General features: G+C 32.7%; 2 protein-coding genes across 2 annotated transcripts; both read left to right on the forward strand.

Moving 5' to 3' along the window:
- Positions 1-6,191: 6,191 nt before the first annotated feature.
- LOC124106378 (olfactory receptor 8K3-like) lies at positions 6,192-7,133 on the forward strand. Its single transcript, XM_046463985.1, has one exon. The coding sequence runs from the start codon at positions 6,192-6,194 to the stop codon at positions 7,131-7,133; it is 942 nt and encodes a 313-aa protein (XP_046319941.1).
- Positions 7,134-17,771: 10,638 nt separating this feature from the next.
- LOC124106377 (olfactory receptor 8K3-like) lies at positions 17,772-18,713 on the forward strand. The gene has a single exon (XM_046463984.1). The coding sequence runs from the start codon at positions 17,772-17,774 to the stop codon at positions 18,711-18,713; it is 942 nt and encodes a 313-aa protein (XP_046319940.1).
- Positions 18,714-23,417: the final 4,704 nt, after the last annotated feature.

Here is a 23,417-nt window from a genome sequence, read left to right on the forward strand (position 1 = left end):
AATATGTTACTTCTGAAACAAACATTGTTTAGACTTTTGATGATTCCTCAAATTATCAAGCGAATGGTATGCTGAGGTTGAACATTTTAAAACATTTCACTCATTTACAAAGTTGGTGTTTATTTTATTATTATGTGGAATTACAAATTCTTTCAGACAACTTGGATTTTTCTGTTGAATGTAATGTTCTAAAAACCAAGACTGGCATATGATCAAAATACTTGATAGGAAAATTGGGGTCAGTACAATTTATTATTGTATAAAATAATGATTCCGAAGGTTTAGCCAATTTAGAATAAGATATTTTGAAAATTAAGAATCCTCTGAGTTTCTAAACAAACAAATCTGCAGTTAAGATTAGAATCATAAGCAATGAGGTATTAAATTGAATAATTTCAGAGACACTAAACAACACACTAGAAAAAAGAAAAGTGTGGATGAAGAGGATCTTAAAATGAAAATGTATTAAAACTAACTTTCCATCCCATTCCCAAATCAGGTCCAGGTTATTCAATCTGAAATTCTTCAAAATGAATAGGGGAAATAAAAAGAGCAATCAGTTTTCAGAAACACTTAAAGAAAACTAAGAAGGAGGTATATTTTTCAACTTATAGATGAGTACGCTCTGGATATCAAAGACAAATGAAGGCATCAAGTCCTTCTAAAATCTTAGCAAAATGTTAGAACGTGAATCTTGCAGAAAATAAAAACAATAATACACTATGCTAGGTTTAAGGCAGAAATTAATGTTTCATCAATCATTTGAAAATCAAAATGTAGTTATCTATATTGAGAAATTAACAAACAAAATGTATGTGGCGTGTTAATGAATACAGAATAATGACAAGTTCCAATATGCATTAATGACAAAAATTTTGACCAAACTATATAAAGGAATCTTTTTGTATTTGCAGCATGGATGTTTCTTGCTAAACCATTCAGAGCCACAGAAGGCTTTCTCATGGCTGCAAAGGCTTATTAAGCTATGTAGCCATCTACTACCCACTTCTGTGTTTATTAAGCTTCTCAGACAGAGGCTATGTGACACTTATCATTGATTTCTATGTTGGAGGAATTCCATATGCAAGTATGCACACAGTGGCCACTTTCAGACTCTCTTTGTGTGGATCAATGAGATCAGACACATTTTCTGTGATATTCCTCATCTCCTTGCTATTTCTTATTTTATTTTATTTTCTACCAGGAAGTGGACCCAGAAGTGCATAATCACTAAGCCACATCCCAGTCCTTTTTGCATTTTATTTAGAGAAGGGGTCTCACTGAGTTGCTTAGACCCTTGCTAAGTTGCTGAGGTTGACTTTCAACTTGTTATCCTCCTGCTTCAACCTCCTGAGACATTGGGATTAGAGACATGTGTCACCATGCCCGCCCATTGGACTTAAAATGAATTCTGCATTCTTAGTATTATTAAATATAGGCACAAAGTTTTGCAGCACATCTCTGGAATTTGCTTATCTTGCAAAATTGAGCCTTTATGCCTATTTATTACCTGGTATCCTCCAACTCTCATTCCTTTGCAACCATAGTTTCACTTTCTGAATCTTTGAGTTTTGGGGGTATTTCATGTAAATGGTCATGAAGTATTGATCATTCTATGGTTGATTTATTGAGAATAATGTTCTCCAGGTTCACCCACTTTATCATACAAAGCAGTGATACCACCAATTATCAGTGACGAGTTCTGCACCCTCATGTGTTGATGTATAACATTAGAGAAACACGCTAAAGCAAGTGTATAAAGCAGGTTTTATTTAAAATGGGGTAACAAAGTCTTCTCTTAGGAGGGAGAAGGAGGCCATAGCTGGTATCCTGGTATCCCAAGAAGCTAGGTGTTCTGCCTTTCTATGTCTTAGTCTTCCTTCATTCTTTTGCCCTCTCCCCCTTGTCTTTCTGCTTTCTGCCTAGTGACTAGGCCCAGGAATGTTCCATGGGATGGCCAAAAGGTGGGAAACTGGTGGGTTGAAAGTGGAAGGGCAGGATGGAGCAGCCCAGGACACAGTCATTAACAACTTTATAGCTCCCTGTAGGGAGGGGTAATTCCTGGGACTGGTTACCTTAGCAACAGGTAGAGCAGGACCAGGTTCTTGATAAGAGTGGAGGAAGGGCTCTGAAGGAATTTCAATCACTGAGGGGGAAGTCTCCAACTTTCCAGATTTACTCAAATTGGCCCTCTTGATCCCACCTGACTTGATTTATCTATACTGACTGCCTGTCTAAATTTGGCTTCCTTAGTATAGAAATCTTTAAGGTTGTAGGATATTCCATTGTTTGTATATACCACATTTTATTTATCTATTCATCTATCAGTGAATACTTATGTTGTTTACACACCTTTGCTGTTTCAAATAATGCTGCAATGAACATGAGAGAAGTAATATGTCTGAGACCCTAATGCTCAGATACTTCTGCATGAAATTGAAAGTTAAATTTGCAGAATTTTATACTGAGGAGAGAAAGAGACAGAGAGAGAAAGAAAGTAAGTCAAAGGTAAATATCATTGCCCCTGACAATTAGTGGACAATCTCCAGGCATTTCATTATGCATTCAAATGCTATAGTGATAATAAATAAATTGCTTGGCATTTCCTCAGGGAGCCTCTCTAAAGTTGAAACAATGCATAAATTATGCTTGCAAATGCCAAGTTATGGAATACATGGGAGAATCACAAAAGAGGGTACATTATAGGTAACAGGTAGGTTTTATGAGTTCACAGTATGTTAACAGTCTCTACAGAAATTATCTCATTTGCTATAGCTATTAAATCCAATCCATATCTGATTAGCGTCTATGTTTCTACTACTCCATAATGCCTGAATACCATCAGGAGTAGGAACTCTTTTCTCTGCATACTAATTGTTATTATTTTCACCCAAGTTGAATTGGTAAATACTCATAAGCATCTGTGAAATGCTTACGTTGTGTGCAATGAGAAAATACTAAATTTTGAACACATTCAATTTTTTTATCAAATGAATGAAAAAAGTGACAGTAGATAAAACATAATTATTATTATTATTTTTTGGTAGAGGGAGAAGTTGTAACAGCAAGAATTATTTCTCTCATTTTTGTGTCCTTCCATACTTAGTGGCTCTCAGCATTTTTTTGGAACCGTCTCAAAATTCAGTTTGATTTTAATTATGTAATTAAATGTGTGAATGAGATTTACCTGTGATCTCTTTAGAAGGAAAAGAAAGTTTTGACCTCATGTTTAGATGTAAAAAGCATTTTGTTAGTATCAGGAAACTCTAAGTGCTCAATTTTATAAGAATGATAATAGTAAAATGCATTCAGATGTGACCACATATTTTTGAGTCTAACTTTAAAAAATAAACTTGAAAATTCAATGAGGATTATAAAACAATGAAAAAGCTTTTTGGTTCTTACCATTAAACTCCAAAACTGGTTAAATGAAACATGTATCTTTGTTTACTTTAAAGTGACATTTGTACTTATTTATTATGTGCAAGTTATTTAGGGCTATATCATGGTTATGAATCAAACCTAAACAATAAAAAGACATAATTTGTTTATTATTGCATCTATTGAAGGTAATTATTTAAGGCTGTAGCTGACTTTTTTTTTTTTTTTTTTTTTTTTTTTTTTTAGTTTTTAATATGAGGAAGCTATCTGGGAAAAGCAAGGTAGAAAAGCAGGTACCCACAATCAAATAAGGAATATTTTAAGTGTGTTTAGTGCAAACTACATGTAATCAGCTTTATATATATATATATGTTGCAAAATTGCATGATTTTTAGGGGCTTTAGCCCATGTACACATGGATGTCACTATTTTTATGGAAATTGTGTGAATTCTAATTCTTTATTTTTTTGATCTAGGAAACATTGGTACTTATTTTCTCATAAGTAATAATAATAAAATTATAACAAATAATAATCATATTATCTTAAAATGCCATTTCTCTGCTACTATACAAAATTCTTGAATAGCTGGGCTGTTAGAATTAATCAAATATATTATATTTGGTCATATAGTTGTTTATCAGCATAATGTGTTCTGTCATATTTGAAAGAAGTCCTTGTGGCTTTGTTGATGAGGATTCCAAAATACATCCAAGAATACAAATGTATCTCAACTCTAGTTTATTTATTCAGTCTTTATGGTATTGTGTGCCATAAAAAAATTTAAAATCTTATAAAATATATAATTTTATAAAAGTTATATAAACATTTTAACCTTTAAAACTAGTGGTACAGTATGGTTAACAAATATTGTCACATATTTGTATATACACATAACATAATTTGGTCAAGGGTAGGTACTTAAACTTCTTTTCTTTAAAATGCATTATTTCTACTGGGTGTGGTGGTACAGCTTGTAATCAGAGAGACTCTGAAGCCTGAGATAGAAGGATGGCAAATTTGAAGCCAATCTGGCAATTTAGCAACATCTTGTCTGAAAACAAACATTAAAAATGGTTGGGATTATACGGGGATAGGAAGAATATTAGAATGAAACAAACATTATTACCCTATGTTTATATATGACTGCATAACTGCATTGATTCTACAACATGTACAATCAGAAAAATACGAAATTATAATTCACTTATGCATGATATATAAAGTACATAAATGCATTGTACTCTCATGTATAATTAATTGAAACAAACATTTAAAAAATGATTGGGAAGTAACTCAGTTGGTAGAGTGCATTGGGTTCAACTCTCAATACTTAAAAAAAGAAATATGTGTGTGTGTTTACTTAAAGTGAATTTTATGAGATTTCATTGTATAAAACTAATGAAATGATATCTCTTTGTTGTTGTTGTTGTTATTCAGAATTTCTTAGTTTCTTGTTTTGTTTTTGGGGGTATGAAAAAGTGGTCTGATATATTACATATATGCATATTTTAATTATAATGAATATTCTCACTGAGGGAAATAATATTTCAGTAAATTTATATCAAGGTAACATGTATTGAAATTTCCTTAAATTAATTTGGAAAATAGAATGTAATTAATCCAAAATAATAGCACATTGATTGTTTAACTGTTGTCATGGAATGGGGAGGTATAGTATTAAAGGAGAATGGATGAATTTGCATGTATTATGTAATAATTGACCTGTTTCTTATTTTATCCCAAACAAATAAGTGCTATCCCTGTGCTGAAGAATGTGCATATTTATATGTAAATGAGACTTCTTTCATGTAGGCAACTAGAAGAACTTTTAAAATAAATATAAAAAAACAAAAATATATACATTCATGATCTTTGAGTCTATTTTAGGTGCCAAGTACACATAGAAGCACTTGAACATTTTTCAACCTTCCAAACTACACTGTGAGGACAGACTTGGTTTGTTTATGATGTTAGAGTTGCAGGTAAATTATTTAAGTAAAATTATATTTGTAATACATAAGTTAATATTTAATATAGTCTATATCTATGTACATATATCTCTCCTAGTTTCTTATAAATAAAATTCCAATGAGATTCTTTACTATTTTATTTATGCATACACCCAGCCCAAATCTATCAAATGCACTAAAAGTTTATGCTGCATCATCTTGATGTCTAAGAATTTATAGAACTATACTTTGAAGTAGGTAGTTGTGTACATTTTGGAGGATTATAAAAAAGATTCTTATTATGCATTTGCATATGTTTCATGTAACATTTTTTAATGTAGCTATTCAATTTCACTGGGTGAATGTAATTTATAAGTAACAAGTAGAAAACTTGTACAATAATCATCCATTTATCAAACTTAGTATTTTTTTAAATTTTTGTTTCATATATCTATATATCTGCATCTAACTCTCTTTCTATCTTTTGTAGTTTCTTATCTTGGACCATTTAAATATCTTGTATATGAATATTAGTTTGCATTGGATACTGGATATAATAAAATTTTTAGCAGCTTAACTATTTCATCTAAATATTAAATGCCAATAGCAGTTCTTCCTCCAGTCAAAACAACCAAATATTCTTAGATATTGATTAATATTCTCTGAGTAAAAAAGTAGAGCACCTCACATCTATGCATATTTGTAAGTGCAAATAAATGTGTTTTTGAATATTCTAAATTGAAAAATATATTCATCTTATTTATACCAACTTTGCATAATACAATCCCAGATGATGATATCTGGATTTTTTTAACTGTGCTGATGTCTCTACCCAGATTAAACTTTATACAAAACCTGGATGGAGAAACACAATCTCTCAGTGGTGCATGAGTTCACCCTGATGGGCATCACCTCACGCCCTGATCTGCAGGCTCCACTGTTTGGGCTGTTCCTCATCATCTACCTGGTCACAGTGCTGGGCAACTTGGGCATGATCATCCTCACCAAGGTAGACCACAGTCTACAAACACCCATGTACTTCTTTCTCAGAAACCTGGCTCTCACTGATCTTGGTTACTCTACAGCTGTGGGCCCCAAAATGTTGGTGAATTTTGTTTCAGATAAAAATACAATTTCCTATTACTTTTGTGCTACCCAGCTAGCTTTCTTTCTTTTCTTCATTGGAAGTGAACTTTTTATTTTGTCTGCAATGGCCTATGACCATTATGTGGCCATCTGTAATCCTCTTCTCTACACTGTCATCATGTCACAAAAGGTTTGTCATGCCCTGGTGACAATCCCCTATCTCTACTGCTCATTTGTGTCTCTTCTATTCACCTTAAAGATTTTTACCTTACCATTCTGTGGCTACAATATCATCAATCATTTCTACTGTGATTGTGTCCCCTTGATATCTTTGCTATGCTCAGATACTCTTGATGTTGAGCTAATAATCATGATCTTTGCAGCTTTTGATTTGATTTCCTCTCTTCTGTTTGTCCTTGTGTCCTACCTGCTCATCCTTCTAGCCATTCTCAGGATGAAGTCTGCTGAAGGCAGGCGCAAAGCTTTCTCCACCTGTGGATCCCACCTGACAGCGGTCACAGTATTCTATGGGACTTTGATATTCATGTATGTGCAGCCCAAGTCCAGTCATTCCTTTGACAATGATAAAATGACTTCAATATTTTACACTCTGATTATCCCCATGCTGAATCCCTTGATCTACAGCTTGAGGAACAAAGATGTAAAACATGCCTTACAAAGCACATGGAAAAAGATCAGATATGTTATTTCTTAAAAGTTAAAGATAAAAGGAGTCCTACACATGAGGGCTAGAAATGACTTGGCTCTATTTTCCTGGAGAAACAAGAAAAGCACCAATGAGATCAGCATGGAATATAAGTAAAAACTTCTAAATGCTGAAAAAAACTTTAGTGAACAACAAAAATTAAGTCTTTGCTTTCCTGGAGGGAGAAAGATGAATCATAATCATAATAATGGAGTAAGTTCTAGAGTGAAGTAGAGTAAGTTTCAGGTCAACAAGCATCCATGGGGTAGCAGAGTAGCATGTTGTAGGAGAGTAAGAAAGATTTGTATTTACAGAAGAGGATTTGAAATAGTTCTATTCTATTCTAAATGAGTATGATAAACTTTCCTGAATCAATGTGTGTTTGTGTGAATTTCTCTTTTTGTGTGAGCACAATCTTTCCATTTTAGGTTGTGCACTTCCACAAGTATCAGCTAACTCACTGTACTGGATAATCTGAAGCATTTCGTGACATGAATGTATTCAGATGCTCCTATTCCACATAGGGATCTTGGACTCCTCTGTTTTCCTTAGTTCCTTTTTTCACAGACATGATCTTAGGAGAGTCTATTAAATGTACATTTTTTTGAGCACCCAATTTGTTAAGTGCTGCATCAAAGTCTATTTCATTCAGACTATACGTGTATTTGAGTGAAGACACCAACTAAGATATATTTCTTAAGTTTTCCACAGAAGTTTCTAGGGGTTGGATGGATGTTCCTCCTTAAAGGCAGCTTTTTCTTTATTCTTCATTGCTTGTTTTTGCTAAAATATGGTCACTTTGCCCTATTCTCTAAATGAAAAGAGTATCTCTAGTTTAAAAAGTATACCCTGTTGTTTAATTCCTGTATAATTTGCACTCTTAATGATGAAATGGGTTTGTTTCTCCTTTTTGTTATATCCCACTTCCCTTATGTTTGTTCAATATGATATTGTCACATTTTTTGGTACTATCTGTTCTTTGGCTGTATGCATTTAATTATCAGAATTGTGAGAAATAGACACAGATACTACCATGATCTATACTGTAATTTCAGTGAGAGTATACTATGATATGTTTTAATCAGTGGATTTTTTTTTCTCTCTGGACACAGTTCATCCTCAACAATATGTAAAGCCTTCTATATTTCTTCCATTATTCATATTGCTTGGGGCACATTGCATTTTCTTTTCATCATATAAAAATTATTTGGTTGTTTTTGTTACGCCAACATGTAATAAAATTATTTATACAGCTAATCATATAGGAGTAAAGTAATTAAGTAGCATTGTAAAAGCATATGTATAATCTAATGTGGGAATAAACACTCCTAAGTATTTTATTGCTGATTTTTTTGATTATTGTGACAATACTATATACCTTATGGTAAACTATTATTTTATTCATAGACACATACATATAAGAAAATATTGTAATTTTCTAGGAAGTGTATGTTGGACAGATGTAAAGTAAGTGTTTATATTGTTTTTCTGTGGATGCAAGATTATCTAAATGTTGAAACAATAAATTTTAAAATTACTTATGTGTTATACCAAATTAATTCCTTTGAAAATCATAACTATTATGATAGAAAAAAAGGTAAATTATTTTAAATTACATACATAAATGTCTGAATAAATATAACCCAATAAATTATATCTAAAATAAATCTAGGTGGGACTTTCATTGTCTCTCAAATGGTAAACAAAAACCATAGAGCAATATGCTAACATTTAACAATTGATAACATATCTTTTTCATTTTAAAAGTTAGTCTCTTTTTCACTATTACATGGAATTTATAAGTTACTTTAGAAGGATTTGGACTCTCTTCTACACAGCATAAAACATTTAAAAACCAGGATCTATCATATAATATTATTAACTACTAAAATAATTTGAATCAGCAGATTTTCATACTTTAAAACAGAGATTCAGAAACTGCAATGCAATTTAGTATAAGAAAAATAGAAAAAAACTGTATGTAATACTTGATTGTCTGTAAAAAACAATTCTGTGGTTTGCATTAGTTTGATAAACAGTGATGTATTTTAGTTTCCATTTAGTGTCTCAGAGATAACTACAGGAAAAAATTCATGTGGAAGATGGGCTCAAAATTGAAGTTTTCATTAGAAATAAATTTCCACTTTGTTAGGATGGCCTTAGGCCTGAGCCTAAGCAACTCCATTTTAAAAACTCCAAACCTGCAGTTTCAACAGGCACACCCACAGAGCCCTCCCGAATGGCCTCAAACAAGTTATTTCCCTTCACCCTGATAAATAGAGTGAAGCCCCTGGCAGGCTGTCACTGCCTGGTAAGAGGAAACCTCAAGAAGATCAGGGTGAAGACCACCAGACCAGGTGTTTCTGACCCCAGTGTAAATGATGTCACTGAGAAATCTGGTGGTAACTGATAAGGATTGTAAGGAGGGTCAAAAGCCCCCAAATTTAGTATAAATGATAGAGCAAATGAACAGGGATTCAGTTTAAATAATACCCCAATATTAAATATTTTTATTAAAGTATAATTTTATGATAAAAATAAATCAAAGATTAATGAAAGTAAATATGTAAAAATATTTTCCTATGTAATATTCATTAGGAAACCCAGCAGGGTTTAATATAGAAAAAAAATGCAATTCTACTAGTACCAATTGCCAGAGCACTTAAGGTTAGTAGAATCCCCTTATTATTTAAATCGTATCTTAAATGTTGGGGAGGTGGAGCAAGATAGTCAATGAGAAATACTATCCAGTTCTGCACTTCAGAGTCACACCAATTGTAATTAATATTGAAGCAACAAACTACCATCACAAGATCTAAGGAAGCCACAGGAGGGAACATGGAGCTTGGTTTTAGTATAATGAAAGGAAGTTAAAGAAGACAGCAAAGAAAGAGTAGCCTTCTCCCAATTTCCCCAATAGTGCAGTGAGGAAAGAGCTACCTTTCACTTGGGAGAGGCAAAAGGAATAAAATCCAGACCTTAGACTTGACCCCCAGTATCAAGCCTGCCATGTTGAATCCTAGTCCTGGGTAGAGCACTTTGATCTACACCTACTGGAACAGCATTATCCAATCTGCAAAGAGACTTCCATCATCCTCTACTAACCTTAGGCATCAACATAGGAAACAAGATTCTACTCACTTAGGATCTGAGAATAAACGGAACCAAAAGACTTTGTTGTAGAACTTAGCACCATGCCCACCGCAGTGACAACCAGCATGAGCCAGAAACAAAAGGCCCTGTATCTAAGCCAGAGCTCAAAGATGAAATCTAAGAACAGCCTTGGCATCAGGTGCAGACCTACATGCTTATGAGTCACACTCAAGTTTTGCCTGATCCTTGCCAGACTTAGAATAGGTCAGGCCCATATCCATAAAGGCTGTCTGGATATAAGGATCACTTGTGTCCCAGCTTAGCACCAGTCTTGCTGGACAATGGACTTTTCTAACCTTGTCTTCTAACCTTGTTGTGTTAGTCAACTTTTCAACACTGTGACCAAAGGACCTGGCACAACTTAGAGGAGAAAAAGTTGACAGACTCCATAGCTCTGGGCCCAAGGTGAGACAGAACATTATGGTGGAAGGGTATGGTAAAGGAAAGCAGTGCTGGACACAGTAAGCCAGAAACAGAGAGCTTTGTTCACCAGGGACAAAATATAAACCCCAAAGTCACACCCCCCAGTTACCTATCTCCTCCATATCTTATTTGCATACAGTTACCACCCAGTTAATCCATGTCAGTAGATTAATCCACTGATAGGTTACACTGTTGTGGGAAACCATCCATGAAATACATGAGAATCTTCTCTGCATGGAAACCAAGGAGAGATAGGCCTGGGTTCACCCACAGCAAAAGATTGCCCAATGCATGTGACCTATTCTCTCCACTCTGCTAGGAAGATTCCTCATAGTAGCTCTGGAGACAGGAATTACCCTTTAGGAACTGAACAGCCCACTTTTAACCTTTCTTAGAAAAAGAAAATTTTACAGAATCTCTTTGATGTTTCCTGATATAAATAAAGCAGGTGCGTTCCCTGCCAGAAACTCAATCCACCTGATCAGCTTGCCTATCCTACCCCTGCTTTTGAAACTACTTTCTGTGTTTTTCATCATTTTATTTCTCTTAGCTTTCATTTCTCAGCCAGCCCATTCCACCAAGGGGAGCCACATCCAAGGGGCCCCAGCAAACTTCCAGCTGCCGGCTGATGATTGGCTCACAGCGGCCCCAGCAACATCTAGCTGATTGGCTCCTCTGCGGTGATGCTCATTGGGCTGTTTCCCTGCCCTTTCAAACCATGGAGCTGCTCATTGGGGGACTTTTTTGGCTCCGCCCATGTGACCCAGCCAATCGGCCTCAAGAGCAGGAGGATTGTGGGAGAGAGAGAGAAGCTTGTGTGGGAGAGAGAGGCTTGTGGAAAGCTGGTGGTGGCAGTTGAGGCTCTGAGGGTTTTTCCTGAGAGGCTGTTTTGTTTGGCGTGTGTGGTTCTAAAAATAAAGTTAGTTTCTTTTGACAAGTGGCTCCTGATTGTGCCCAGCCAGACTGCGGCACATTCCACCAAGGGGAACCCCATTTCCCACTGCTCGCATAGGACATGGGCGGGCCACTATCATAATCTACTCACTTCACTTCTGAATATTCTTGTATTGTCTCACCCATGAGTTTTTAGGGGACACCACGTATCCAAACCATAATGGACATGCACTGGAGAAGAGAAGTCTTTTCAATAAACAATGCTTATAACATGAACAATCACACTCTGAACAATGAAACTAGCCCTCTATCAACAGCTACAAAAATCAACTCAAAACGGATTAAAGACATACATCAAAAACCTCAAAACATGAAACTTCCAGAAGAAAACTGAAAAAAAAAATTATTCAAAATATTGAAATGGACAAGAATTTTCTGGAGACTTGAAAAGCACAAACCGAAAGCATAAGCAGTCAAATTGATTACACTGAACTAAAAGCTCCTGTTTTCAGGGGAAAATATCATCAAAGTAAAGACCCAACACAAAGAATGGAAGAAAATATTTGCCGTGTATATATTAAACAAAAGTTAATATCCAGAATGCATAAAAAGCTCCAAATAATACTTAAAACAAAAATAACCCAAATAATAAAATAGACGATAGATCTGAATCAACATTTCTTAAAAGAAGGTACACAATTAAAGAACAGATGACAGAAATAAATGGTAAACATCACTAACCAACAGGGAAATTGAAGTCCAAACCACAAGGAGATGTCACATTATCACAGTAAGGATGAGTGTTATCCAAAAGACAAAAGGTAGCAAGTGCAGGCAAGCAAGTGGGTGAAAGGGAACCTTGAACTGTGCTGGTGGGAATGTCAATTAGTACAACCTTTATGCAAAACTAGGGAGGTTCCTCAAAAAATTAATGATAGCTCTACCACATGTTCTAGCAATATCACGGCTAGATTCATATACAAAGAAATGAAATTAGTATATTGGCAACAACACATCTGCACTCCTGTGTTCAGTGCAACATTATTTCCAACAGCCACCAATGGGAGGCAGCCTGAGGATCCATCTACTGGTGAATGTGCAGAGAAATGTGCATATACACAATGGATGATGTGTAACCTCAAAGGAATGAAATCCTGGCATCTGTGATAACATGGATGAAACTGGTGACTGAAATAAGCCAGGCACATAAAGTTGAGCGTTACATTTTCTCACACATGTGTGCCATGTAAAAAGTTTAATCTTAGGGGCTAGAGTGGTAGCTCAGTGGTAGAGTGCTTGCCCAGCTCATATGAGGCTCTGGGTTCAATCCCCAGTACCACAGAAAGATAAATAAATAAAATAAAGATATTTTATCCATATACAACTACAAAAAAATTTCTAAAAGGCTAATCTTATAAAAGTTTATAGTAGACTGGTGGTTATCAGAGATCAGAAGAAAGGGTGGGTTGGGACACTGAGGAAATGTTGATCAATGTGCAATAAATTACCATTAGCCACGCCTAAGATTTTCTATTGTGCTATTTTACAGTAGGATGGTGTAGATAAGTAGTAGTTTGCTACATGTTTCAAAAATCCAGAAGAAATGATTTTGAACACTTTGCCATAAAGAAATGATGTGTTGAAGAGGGTAAACTTGTTTCAACTGATTTAAACATTACCCAATGCATACACATATAGAAACATCATGTAGAACCTCATTATTTTGCATTATTTTATGTATGAGTTAAGATGAATTCCACTTTAATAATAAACCATTTAAAAACTTGTGGGACTGGCACAAAGGAGACATTTTGAGTACTAGAGCCCAATACACATACCAAAAGCAATTTCACACATTGATTGCCAAAGTGATTTTCAAGAATAAAGCTACAGGAATCAAACTCTCGGATTGCAAACAAGTTACAGAGCTACATTAACTGCAAACTATGGAAATGGCTTGAAGACAGACAAGTAAACCAATGGAATGAAACAGAAGCAATCCCATATTATAACAACTGATTTATAAATGGGTGCCAAACATACAAATGGAGAAAGATGGTCAATTAAATATATCATACTAGGAAAACTGAATGCATGTGTGAGAACAAATGAAAGTAGACCCCAGCTTTGCACCATATGCAAAACCCAACTCAGATCGATTAAATATTATAAATTACCTAAAAGTTAATCCCAACAACATATTGTGAAGGGAAAGCATCAGGACAGCTTTGGCAAAGCTGTAAAAGGATATAACTTCAAAGCCAAGTGAAAGAAATAAAATCACACAAATATCATTACATGTAACTAAAAATCCTCTGCAAATCAAAGAAAAATGATCAGCAAAGTGAAAGGCAAACTACAAAACAGGAGAAAACATTTAAAAACATAGATTTAAAATGCAATTAATATTGAAGTTATATAAGTAACTACATAACTACATAAACTCAAAGGTAATGAACAATTTAATTTATAAATAGAATGAGGACTTTATTATTAAAATAAGAAAAAAGCAAAAGTTCATTCTTGCAGCACATGCTCAATAGAGGATTGCTATAATTTCTCTCACCTTTTTGAAATTAGTACTTCATCCAAAATAAAAGCCCAAGATATTTAGTTTTCCAAATGCTATTGAGATTGCATTCATAGAAGTAGATTTACACTAATTTTAGAAGTTGATCCTGTAATATTCAACCTCTAACACTCATATTGATTTATTCTTTATAATTATGAATCCTTTGAATATTTATTACTAATTGATGCACTTATCACTATGTAGTACCCATTTATTTACCTCTCCTCATTTTTCACTTCTTCAGGTCCTCCTGAACTGTTTTCCATTTCTACACATTTTTCTATTCTGCATATATTTTAGAAAATATTTTTTGGTAAAGGTGACCTTTGTTTCCTGTCTCCTTTGAATTAATGTTTTCTAGATTCATACCTGCCATGGTATGTGTTGAAACTACATTTCCTTTTGAAAACAACAAAAAATGTGCTGTGCTTAACATCAGATCTAGACTCTTAACAATTTCAAAGTAGAAAACAGTACTGTTCTTAAAACAGTTGTCTTTATTTTTTTATTTAGTATAATTAAGATTTCATGTCTATTTATGAGCCTCTCCTCATTTCTCTAAACTCTCAGCTTTTGGTTATCACCATGCCAATACCTGATTCCATAAGTTTGATTATTTTCCATACTCCATGTAAGGGAGAGCATGGGTACTTGTCTTTTTACATTCTTAAGGCTAATTCATATTCCACACGTGTTTATACCACATTTTATAAATCCATTAATGTACAAATAGGTATTAGATTTTTTCCACATCTTGTCTATTTCAAATTATGTTAAAAAGAACAAGAGGATACAGGCATTTCTTTAAAATCCTAATTTCAAATATTCTGCACAAAATTCAAAAGTGGATTTGCTGAATCCTATCATAAATAAATAAATATTGAATATAAATTTCCCCTGGCAATTAATGGACAAACTCCAGGCCTTTCATTAAGTTCTCAAATGCTTTAGGGATACTCTACTAGTTCCTTGGCATCTCCTGAGGGAGAGTATCAAATGGTGAAAAAAAATCCATAAATTGTCTTCTATAATGCAATGTTCGGAAACATCAGAGAACCAAAGAGAGAGAGGCTTCAGTTCAGGTAACAAAGACAGAAGTTTTCATATATGTTAGCAGTACCTACTGAAGTAGATAAACTTTGTTATGGCATTACCCTCTCTTTTAAGTGACCATTTCTGATTCAGTTTCTGTGTTTTCTACAGCTCTGTAATACCTCAGTATCAATAAAACCTCTCTCTGTTTTCCCTCATCTTAACTTTAGAATATTGGCACCTGAGAGGTTAAAAGCTCATATGTATCTGGAAAACCACAAGCTGTGTGCTTATAAAATAATTAAATTGTCCATGTGCTTAATTTAATGATTAAATTGTCCATGTAAAAGCAAAAGTGACAGGAGATAAAACATAAATTCAAAGACATTGTAATGGCATAAATTGAAACAAAAGAGATCAAGACCCACATTTTTTTCCTCCCAAATATTTAGGCATTTAATATCTCTGTGCTTTCTTTGTGACCATTTGTAAGATAAATTAACATTTAAAATTATGTAATGAAATACATGAATGTGATTCATTCCAGATCTCTTTCTTAGAGATAGGCGTTACTGTTTCACAATGAGATAGAAAAAGCATTTTTTTTAATATACCAGGATACCTGGTTTTACAGAAATAGCAAAATTTTCCATATTTTGCAGTGAGATTTTACTAAATTTTTCTCAGAGTATAAGCTGAAAAGTAAAATTGATTATTCAGTAAAGATGAGAAAACTATGAGAAAGTAGTTTGGTTCTTTTCATAGAACCACAAAACTGATGAACACAAAACATTCTATTTTTTTCACTTTTTATTGTTAATAATTATATACATGTGTGGATATAAAATGGCACTATGACTCTTTAATATAAGGTGAAATGATTCAACCAAGCTAATTAACATAATTTTATCTTACAGGAATATTAACTAAAAATGATCATATGCATGTTATATTGTAGTATTTCATGATTGCTAAACAAAACAAAATAAAATAGTTCAATTTATTTCCTATTCCTTTATTGAAGGTATTTCTCTAACATAAACTGATGCAGTTTATTAAATTAATTTAGGGTAGGATATCAGCAGCCACAACTATGTAAGAAATATTTTGTTTGAGGTAAGTGCAAATTACATGTAGAAAGCTATATTTTACCATTGTAAAATTGCTAACTTATATCTCATGTACAAGTGCTCGTCACTAAAATTTTCACTATAAAGTTGGTCATTTCTCTTTCCTTTTTTTATGAAAGAAAAATGTTTCTTCACTGTTTTTACTTCAAAATAAAGATGTACCTGCCATATACCTGCTGCTATATCATATCTTCTTATTTTTAGGGTTACTGGAGATGTTCAGATATATTATATTTTGTTATGCACACATACATCTGCAAACTGTGCTACATTACATTTGGAAGAAATTATTGCTGTTTTAATATACAGAGTGCTATAAAACATACCCAAATATCCATGTTTAACTCATCCTTATTATAGTTTATTTTGTCTAAATGGTGCTATATAGTGAAAAATGTGCAATGTAAAACATTTTTAAGTTCATCATAAAAGTATTTGAACCTTTTACTTTAAAGCATAACATCATCATATCCCAAGAAGATTATGTAAGTCTTCATTGTACAGAATCAATGAAATAAACTCTCTTCAAATTTGTTCATATTTTCCTCATATTCTCCCATTTTGTGGTATAATAAAATGAATCTAATTTGATACACACAAGTAAGTATATTTCATTTATAATGAAAATATCACAGGGGAAGAATAATATGTTAAATTAATTTCTATTGTGATAGCATTATATATTATTTTTATAATAGTTTTGAATATAAGAAGTATAAATAATCTAAAATAATAGTACATTGTCTATTCATAATCTAACATCAGCCACTGAGTTAATAGGCTGACTTCTACCACCTTTTCTTTCAAGAAAATTATTCAGTACCTTGTAATATAAGGAGTTTTATAAAATCTTAGATTTTTTTGTCTGTAGAAATCCTTAATTTGTAATTATACTATGAATTATCTGATATTATTGAATGCAATTATGTAATGTGATTGTGAGTGTAATTAAGTATATGGGAATAGTAAACTTAAAAATAATAATTGTATATTTATCTAATGCAAAAAAATTAACAAAATTTAGATTATTTTCCTATTTTGCTTTACATATCTACCTGTATATATGTACATCTCTCTATGCATCAGGGTTTATCATTCTTGGAAGAAAGTAACTGATTTGAATATTGTTTTGCCTGGACATTGAACAGAGTTGAATGTTTAGCAGCTTAACTGGCCTCTAATCATTTCAGTTATACTGAAATATAACTACAATTAATAGGTTTCTTTTGTGAGTAGAATCACCCTAGAGTAGTACTATTAATCATTCATTTCTATGTATTTGTTCATGTAAACATGTATATAAATTCAAATTTACTGTTAGGAAAGTTTGAATATATCTTATTTACACCAGCCTTCCATAATGAATATTTGTCAAGTAATAATATTTGAAATCCATTAATTGCACTGATGCTTTATCTGAAACAGGTTTTTTAATGAAATTGGATGGAGAAACACAATCTCACAGTGGTGCATGAGTTCATTCTGATGGGCATCACAAATCGCCCTGAGTTGCAAGCTCCATTATTTGGGCTATTTCTCATCATCTATGTGGTCTCAGTGCTGGGCAACTTGGGTATGATACTCCTCACCAAGTTGGACTCCAGACTTCAAACACCCATGTACTTTTTTCTTAGAAACCTGGCTCTCACTGATTTTGGATATTCTACAGCTGTGGGCCCAAAAATGTTGTTAAATTTTGTTGTGGATCAAAATACAATTTCCTATTATTTTTGTGCTACACAGCTAGCTTTCTTTCTCTTCTTCATTGGAAGTGAATTATTTATTCTGTCTGCAATGGCCTATGATCGCTATGTGGCCATCTGTAATCCTCTCCTCTACACTGTCATCATGTCAAACAGGTTATGTCAGTTGCTGGTGGCAATTCCCTATCTCTATTGTACATTTATGTCACTTACAGTCACCATAAAAATTTTTACCTTATCCTTCTGTGGCTGCAATGTCATTAATCATTTCTACTGTGACTGTATGCCTTTAATATCTTTGCTGTGTTCAGACACTCATGATGTTGAATTGACAATTATGATCTTTGCAGCTTTTGATTTGATTTCTTCTCTTCTGATCGTCCTAGGGTCCTACCTGCTCATCCTCCTAGCCATTCTCAGGATGAAGTCTGCTGAGGGCAGGCGCAAGGCTTTCTCCACCTGTGGATCCCACCTGACAATGGTCATAGTGTTCTATGGGACTTTGATATTTATGTATGTCCAGCCCAAGTCCAGTCATTCTTTGGACACTGATAAAGTGGCTTCCATATTTTACACACTGGTTATCCCCATGTTGAATCCCTTGATCTACAGCTTGAGGAACAAAGATGTCAAGTTTGCTCTACAAGGCACATGGAAAAAGATAAGCAACATCTTTTCTTAAAGATCACATAGAATATGAGTTCTATGAATATGGTTTGGTTATGAAGCCAGTCAGTTTTCCCCCAGCATGTTTAGCAAACAATATATATTCAAATAATTAATCTTACTGTAGTAACAGTAAAATTTCTAAATGCTTATATATATTAGTGAACAAAACAGCACGTTCTTCTTTTCTAAATGGGGAAAGATTTAAAAAATTGAATAAATTGTATAATAAAGTAGAATGGATTTAAGACCTATAGACTCCACAAGCAAGTGTCAGAGTTTGATGCTGCATTGGAATGAGAAAGAATGGTAAATATGAAAAATGAGTTGATTTGTTTTAGTCACAACTATAGTAATAAATTTCTGATGACTGTGAATGTGCTTGTGTGTTTTTCTGGTTGTGCAAGCATAATCCCTATGTTTTAAGTTTCATATACATCCATTGGTTGTGTTAAAATCCAACAGCATGAGTCATCAGGAGCTCAGTGTAGTACAGTGATTGAAATAACTGAGTCAGATCATGTGCTCTGAGCCCCTCTTTCACTGGGGCTCCTGGGCTTCTGGTTTTCCTCATTGGTGTCCTTTGTTTTGTGTATGAACTCAAAAGAGACTATTTACTTAACTCATGATCCTATCCAGAAAATCATATTTTTGCTAAAAAAAATTTCATGTAATCTAGTCCTTTATAGAGACTGGTGAATATACCAAATAAGAGACCATATTAAGTTTTACTATAGAAGCTTCTTTCTCTTTTAAATTTTAACTCCCTATATTTGTCTAATAATTGGTTTCTTGTCCTCACCTCCCCAAATGAACACAATGATTCTTGTTTAAAACAGCCTGTGTTTTATTTTATTCTTGACAAGTTTCATGCTGTGTGATTAAGCAGGTCTCTTGCTCCTCTTTAAGTGACTGCTTTCCCTTATATTTGGTCCCAAAGAAGGTATCAGATCTTTTTATCAGTATACATTTTTTGCATAAATTTGATAATATGACTTGAAAGAACTGAAAAGAAAAAACTGCATGATTGAGTTGTGCTAATTTTCAGGGAGAATGTAATGTGTTTTGTGTAGACACAAACACTTTTTTTGGTGCCTTGGCACATTTCATGTACAACCCTCCCTAAATTACTTCATGTTTTCTTTATTTTATTTTTATTTAACATTCATGGAATTTTATTTGTGTCATAAAATGATTGATGTATTTCTAATTTACACGCACATTTGAGAAAAAAAATAATCTATGTATCTAAACATATGTTTAAAAATAATTAATTGGTGAACTAAAAGCATACAAATATTATCATGTGGAAATAAACATTACTGCAGAGTTTACATATTTCATTTTTTCTTTCTTTTGACAACAGAATATACCTAGTTGTTAGCTTTTTATTTACTCATATATGTATATATAAAGTGTTGGAATTGCCTAGAAATTATAAGTTGAACAGAGGTCAGATTAAATGCTAGTATAATTTGTTAGTGGACACAAGATTGTGATAACTTTAGAATTAATGTGTATTATCAATTTTATTAGTTATTTTATGTTACACCAAGTTAACTTCACAGAAAATTTCAACTTTTATAATAGATGAAGGTAAGAGCTTCTAATATCTAAATTTTTAAAAAGTCAATAAACACAACTAAATATAGCACTTCTAAAATAATTTTCATAGGGATATCTGTTAGGGTCTGTAAACAAGTCAGGATCGAGCCTGGCATTTTGCCAGAGGGAGTGGTTTGTGAAGTAATGCCAGCAAGCCATTAAGTGTGGAGATACCTTATTGGTTGACTTCTGTATCTAGTTTATGTTAATTAAGATAAGCTGTGTGTAATGTATATATACCACTCCTGTCCTACAATAAACGGCTCCCACTCCTGCTGTATCAATGTACACAAGTTGCTTGTCACCCCCCAGTTATTTTGCTGCAGCCAGACTGCGGCAGATATCCTCAAATGATAAACAAAAACATAAAAGTAATAAGCTAATACTTAAAGTTTTAATGAATGAATATATGGTCTCATTTTCAATGTTAGTATCTTTCTCATTATTTCATATATTTTTAAAAGTTATTTCAGAAAGTTTTTCATGGAATATAGAAATTATAAAAAAGAATCTGGCTTATGATTTTATTATTTGCTAAAATAATTTTTGTCAATATAGTTTTATATTTTATAGAGAAACTTCAAAACAAATTTAGAAAAATAAAATATTCAAAGAAATATTATTGATGTTCAGAATGTCTATTAAGAGCTTTCTATGGTTGCCAGAGATATAAGTATTGTGATTTTTCACTTACAGAGGCATGAGGAAAAAGTCATGTTGAGGTGGAGCTCAAACATGAAAACTGTGTTAAAAATAACTCATCTTTTCTCCCCCAAGTCATTCCTTAACTGGCGAATTCTAATACATATTTAGAGAGAAAAAAGAGTAAACATTCTCTCAAAATTCTTCCAGAAATATAAAGAGAAGCTGTATTTTCTAACATTTTTGTGAGCACTCCCTGATATTAAAGGTGTCAAATGTGTAAAATTCTAAACTGAATGTTAACTGCTGAATATAGCCCTATGCACAATAAGCTTTTTATCATGTTAGGCATAACCTGATATAAAATATCATATAAAAGCTCCTATAATACAGGAGTTTAAATGTCTCAACATTTAATAATACAATGTAATTCGCCATATCCAGCAACTAAAAAAAGAAAGCATGTAATTACGTCTAAATAGATATAAAAAGTAGTTAGGCTCCAATATTCATTAATGGCAACAACTTTGACCCAACTAATGTTAAAAATGAGATATCATGACATTAGTAGTATTTTAATTTTGCTCTATCTCTCCTGTTTTTTATTGATAACTTTCATTATATTGCTAGACTCATGTATTTGCTTCTGTGCACCCTTCATTCTTTAATTCCACAGGAAAATCTCTTCAGAAAACAGAATTCCATCAAATGATATTTTCCTAAATTGAGATTTTTAATAAGTTTATATAATACCTAAAATTTATATAAGAAGAACATCTTTTCCTATCACATTCCTACCACAATTTCTCTATTTTTATTTCACAGCCTCTCTTAACTGCTATTCACATGCTTACTTACTCAAATGTCAAAACTAAATAAGAGTAATATTTATACATTATCTGGGCAGTTTTTTTAGGCTTGCAAACAATGACTGTCCTCTGTGCATGTGTTTGCTTGTGTTTATATGTATGTATGTGCACAAGTGTGTGTGACTCAGCATGGAAATGACTCTTAAAAACAAGTGAAAAAAAATCACAAAGATGGATATATTTGGTTACTAATGTTTCTAATGTCTACATAATGAGAATATTTACAAATAAAATAATTCACAGACTATAGAAAATAGATGCAATTGTGCATATAGAATTAATTAGTTGATAGGTCTAAAATCCATAGAGTGAAGTATAAAATTATATTATACTTCTAAATTAAATTAAGTATTAAATTATATTGCAAGCTCTTTATTGACAAAAGCTTAAAAGTACATGATTTCCAAATAATGGCAATGAGATAGAGTTAAGTAAATATTCCCACTCTCAGTGAGAGCCTATGAAATCATAGTAAACAACTTACAAAAGTCTAATAAGTATATTTATCCTGCAAAATCAAAGAACAATTCTTGTTTATGGAAGAGTTAACATGAATAAAACATACCTGAGTAAAAAATAATTGAAGAATAAGACTTTCACCATTTAAAATATTAATTTAATATATTTGTAAAACTATAATGCATATTGTCAATGAGAACATGCATAAATGTTACTAATGGCTACATCCACAGGTAAGAAAAACTATAAATAGGTCTTGCTTCTGGTAAAGGAGGTAAGTTCTCAGTATCAGGAAATGGATTAAAAAGAAAGAGAAAATAATGCACAAAGATTCAATTATAAAAAAGACATTTTTTACATTTTATTAGTGAGTTATATTTAGGCATTAATTTTTATATTTAGGGATTAATTTTCACATATTCCTAAATGCATATAATATTTGCTTCATATCAATCTTTAGTACTTCTCCTCTCCCTCTTTTCCTCCTTTCTCCTAATCCCTTTCTCTACTCTGCTGGTCTTCCTTCCATGTATTTATTTTTAAATTAAAACATTATAATTGTACATAGATGTGGGATTCATTATGATATATTTACATATGTATACAGCATAATTTTGTAAATTTTATTCCATAGTTTGTTCATTTTCCTTCCCCTCAATTCTCTTCCTCTATACTACTGAGCTTCCTTATATTTATTTACTTATTTATTTTCTTTAATTGAATCTCTATAGTTAACATAAAAGTGAAAATCTTTGTGATATATTAATTCATGCACTTAACATAACTTGATCAATTTTATTCTGAAATTCCTCTACTTTATCACCCCTTCCCTGTCTCTTTCTCTATCTAATTCACTATTCTCCTTTCTATCATCATGAGATTTCCCTCACTCTTTTAATTCTTTATTTTTCTCTAGCTTTTGCATATAAGAGAAAACATGTGAGGCTGGACTTTCTGAGTGTGACATTTCATTTATCATGAAAAATGTTTGTTTCAAATAAACCTAAATTAACTAATTGAATAAATAAAGTCAATATTTTTGTTATATAATATTTATTATAAAACAATATGATTCAATACAAGAAAATATGAGGCAATACTAATAATTCATAGAAGAATTTAAGAATATCAATCAGTAAATTATA

The sequence above is a fragment of the Marmota monax genome, unplaced genomic scaffold (assembly GCF_021218885.2).
Source record: "Marmota monax isolate L192 unplaced genomic scaffold, Marmota_monax_Labrador192_F-V1.1 WCK01_AAM20220418_F8-fsc00865, whole genome shotgun sequence".
Taxonomy (NCBI): Eukaryota; Metazoa; Chordata; class Mammalia; order Rodentia; family Sciuridae; genus Marmota; species Marmota monax.

Bases quoted from the DNA above. Each gene is read 5' to 3' on its own strand.
- LOC124106377 (XM_046463984.1), top strand. From the start codon at position 17,772: ATGGAGAAACACAATCTCACAGTGGTGCATGAGTTCATTCTGATGGGC.
- LOC124106378 (XM_046463985.1), top strand. From the start codon at position 6,192: ATGGAGAAACACAATCTCTCAGTGGTGCATGAGTTCACCCTGATGGGC.